This window comes from Bombus vancouverensis, unplaced genomic scaffold (assembly GCF_051014615.1).
Source record: "Bombus vancouverensis nearcticus unplaced genomic scaffold, iyBomVanc1_principal scaffold0028, whole genome shotgun sequence".
Classification (NCBI taxonomy): domain Eukaryota; kingdom Metazoa; phylum Arthropoda; class Insecta; order Hymenoptera; family Apidae; genus Bombus; species Bombus vancouverensis.
The window spans coordinates 190,767-194,022 of record NW_027468919.1 but is presented as its reverse complement, the minus strand read 5'-3'; the positions used below and the strand labels follow the sequence as shown (position 1 = coordinate 194,022).

At 33.8% G+C, this 3,256-nt stretch overlaps 1 protein-coding gene across 1 annotated transcript; it reads right to left on the bottom strand.

Moving 5' to 3' along the window:
• Nucleotides 1-2,231: 2,231 nt before the first annotated feature.
• On the bottom strand, nt 2,232-2,995 carry LOC143304266 (uncharacterized). Its single transcript, XM_076626673.1, has 3 exons — nt 2,554-2,995; nt 2,298-2,340; nt 2,232-2,254 (listed from the first exon to the last, which is right to left on the bottom strand). The coding sequence occupies exons 1-3, from the start codon at nt 2,965-2,967 to the stop codon at nt 2,232-2,234; spliced, it is 480 nt and encodes a 159-aa protein (XP_076482788.1). The 5' UTR covers nt 2,968-2,995.
• Nucleotides 2,996-3,256: the final 261 nt, after the last annotated feature.

Sequence of the window (3,256 nt, the reverse complement as noted above, 5' to 3'; positions counted from 1 at the left end):
CTTAACTCTTACTCGTCTTTTGCATAAACTCTTTTCGTGATATGAAACTTTAGAGTTGACATGCTGCTGGTATTAATTGCACACGCAGAATAAGATTTTCCAAATTGAACCGAAACGATTTAGACAGAAAAATGTAATACTTTCAATACTCATAACAATTATTTATGCATTCCGCATATAAACCTACCGAATATTTATTACTTACTTTTAGCTCAAAAATATTTGATATACTACTACCAAGCAAATATTAGATTGAAGAGGAAATCATACATGAAAGATGTCACTTTTTTTAACAAAAAGTTCGTTCTCATCAAAGTTTCTGGCAATTTATTACATACCTGTGTACAAAGTGGATTACTTTGTAACACAACTGGAAAGTAACTTTCTTTAGTAATGACTTACGTAATAAATTACGCAAAAAGTAAAAAGAAGATTATATTTTAAATCATATTCTAAGAATAACTGTATTTTAAACGTGATTTCAAAAGAATTTTGAATTTAAAAATTCGTCAAAAGTACATACGTACTTACTACTTCGACACGATCTAGGCTAATTATGTGTACTAATGTTTATACATCTTGATAGTAGCTGTATTCAAAGAGCGCGTCGAATCTTTTTATAGTATTTGCCTTTTGATGTATTAAAAGTATTGTAGTAACTGATGGTTTCTTAGAGTAAGGACAAGTGATGATGGTAGAGTTCAAAGTTTAGTGTATTTTACTAAGTGATATTCAATAACAAAAGGACCGACTACAATATCGTCGCACGCCGACTCACACTCCGTATCCGCTCAACTCGCACTCTGCTTCTCGACTGACTCTTTGGCCGTTGTAGCACTCTATTGTCTTTTGCTAGGCCCACCGCACACGTGTTCTGCAGACGCTCGTAGCCAGGGTCACGTAGGTCTTTTCGGCAAGGCTATTTACTTGAAGGACCCGGTAATGCATTGATGGAGCCGACAGCGCCTCTGCTCTCGCGACATTGTCTGTAGTTAGCTCGACGTTTCTTGGGCCCTTCTCCCCGATACTACAGTATCATTAGAGATATTCTTCTTATTATCGCAAATATGTATTGTTCTGCTCATTGCATCGACAAGTGAACGGATTTTAAGCTTCCTATTCTTTTACATTTTCAATATTTCCAGAGTTATTTGTTTTCCGTAGAAAAAATATTAATTCCTGCCACTTTTGAGAGGAATTGTTTAGAAGTGTCTCCTGTTTATCTCGAATCGCTCAAATATATCGGGGAAAAAATGAATGATACAAAAATCGAATGACATCGAAAGGGATATACTATTATATTCGTGTGTATTTACTTTGCGTGTATTGTCTTAACATGAAATCTCTTGCGTGTTAAAATATTTCAGTGGATATCTCCATTTTTTGTTACATAATCACGCAGCTGACGTTCAGACATCTCTAAAATACTAGAAACTTGCGTCTTTCGCACCATCCGCTATCGTAATAGAAACTTTCAAATTCGACAGAGCAATACAAAGCACGTGTCACGTAAAATAACAAAATAAAAAAGGAACTTGAGGTAAAAAAATAAAAAAGAAAACTTTATTTTTTTTCTAACATCAATACACTTTACAATCTACTTCCGAACTCTAGGCGTGACTTTCTAAGACTGACTCTTATGATTTTACTTTCGATCGGATCCGATTACTTTCTTTTGTCATTCCTCAACATCCCCACCGTCCATGCATTTGCTACGCGTCCGCGATCGTTGCCACGTGCTCTTTCTTCTAGAACCTTCGATGGAAGGACCGTTGGGATGTTGATGGTTCATTAGGCACTTCAGCGATATACATTGTCGCCGAGTGCCGCCACATCTTTATCTCTATCGTCAGTCCGTCGGATTTGAAGTATGCCGGTCGTGACACACGCGAAAAGTGACTGACCAAAAAAGAACTGAATGTTTTGACGACATTAAGAAACTGCAGCCTTGTATTTCAGCAATATCATATCAGCAATAACAAATTTTGAGAAATATCTTTATGTCCTATTCCTGTGGCGTACTTTGGATAACGCTAATCCCGGCGACACACTAAATTTTGAAATCCATACGACTGATTCTACAGAAGCGGGGATTCTACAGCAGCGATTTCGCTTGCACAGTTGTTCATTTAATTTGTGAATTGTAAGAAACCTCAAGTATGTCAGAGGACATAGTGATATTGCTACAAAAGCGACTAGACAAATAGAGAGCTACATGTGATTTTATGCGCTTAAAACATTCTTTTTTGTTTTACTATGTTTTGTAGGACCTTTTGTGTTTTTTTCATCTGAACTACTTCTAGCACTTTTCTTTTTTCTAGGTCGGCCTTCACGTTTCCTCTAAAAATTTAGAATATATTTAACAACGTTATAGTAGTATTTACATACACAATGTACATACAATTGTATAAGCAATTAGATTTTGACGCATTAATTAACCGATATCAAACATTATTGGGTACTACATATAAGGGTTAGTATTGATTAGTAACATAAGATATGGGGTAAGATTAAAAGTATTAAATTTCATCATAATATGACACAAACATTTACATTACTGTCATCATCAAGAGTTAGCCTTCGTAATTTTGTAACAAGTGACATTGACTGCTGCTTTTTAATATTAATTGCAGCTTTTATTGCAGCCTTTCTTTTTGTTCGGTCAATTGTTGTTTCCAGCACATCCCCAGTTTTTACATCTTTATTTTCTGTTTTATCATGTACTGCTGAATCTGTTACTGTATTGTCAGTATTGATAATATCATTTTCTGGGATAGTCTCTTTACGGCGATAACCTTTTTTCTTCAAAACTTTCGGCCTCTTTGTAGTTGAAGGGCCAGGGACTGATTGTGGTATTTCAGCAATTAAACCATGTAAATAATCCAGAGTGTCTTCAAGCTGGTTGTTAATATATTTTTTAACATCCAAGGAATAATTATGTATATTCGATATATCTTTGGTAATCATTTCTTTAATCTCCTTCTTTGATCCAGTATCCATAAAATCTACGAATAAATGATATGTATTTAATATATACATTAAACTATACTTTTTAATAATACATACCATAATTTAATATTATGGTTGAAATTATGACGTATATAGCAATTAATACATACACATGTGTTTAGTTCTATTAACTTAGAAGCACATGTAAATTAAAAAAAAATATATATATATGAAACAATAATAAAATAATGAAGTAACATTGAGAATAGAATCTAGTTTAATTACACATATATACCCTTTTAATAAT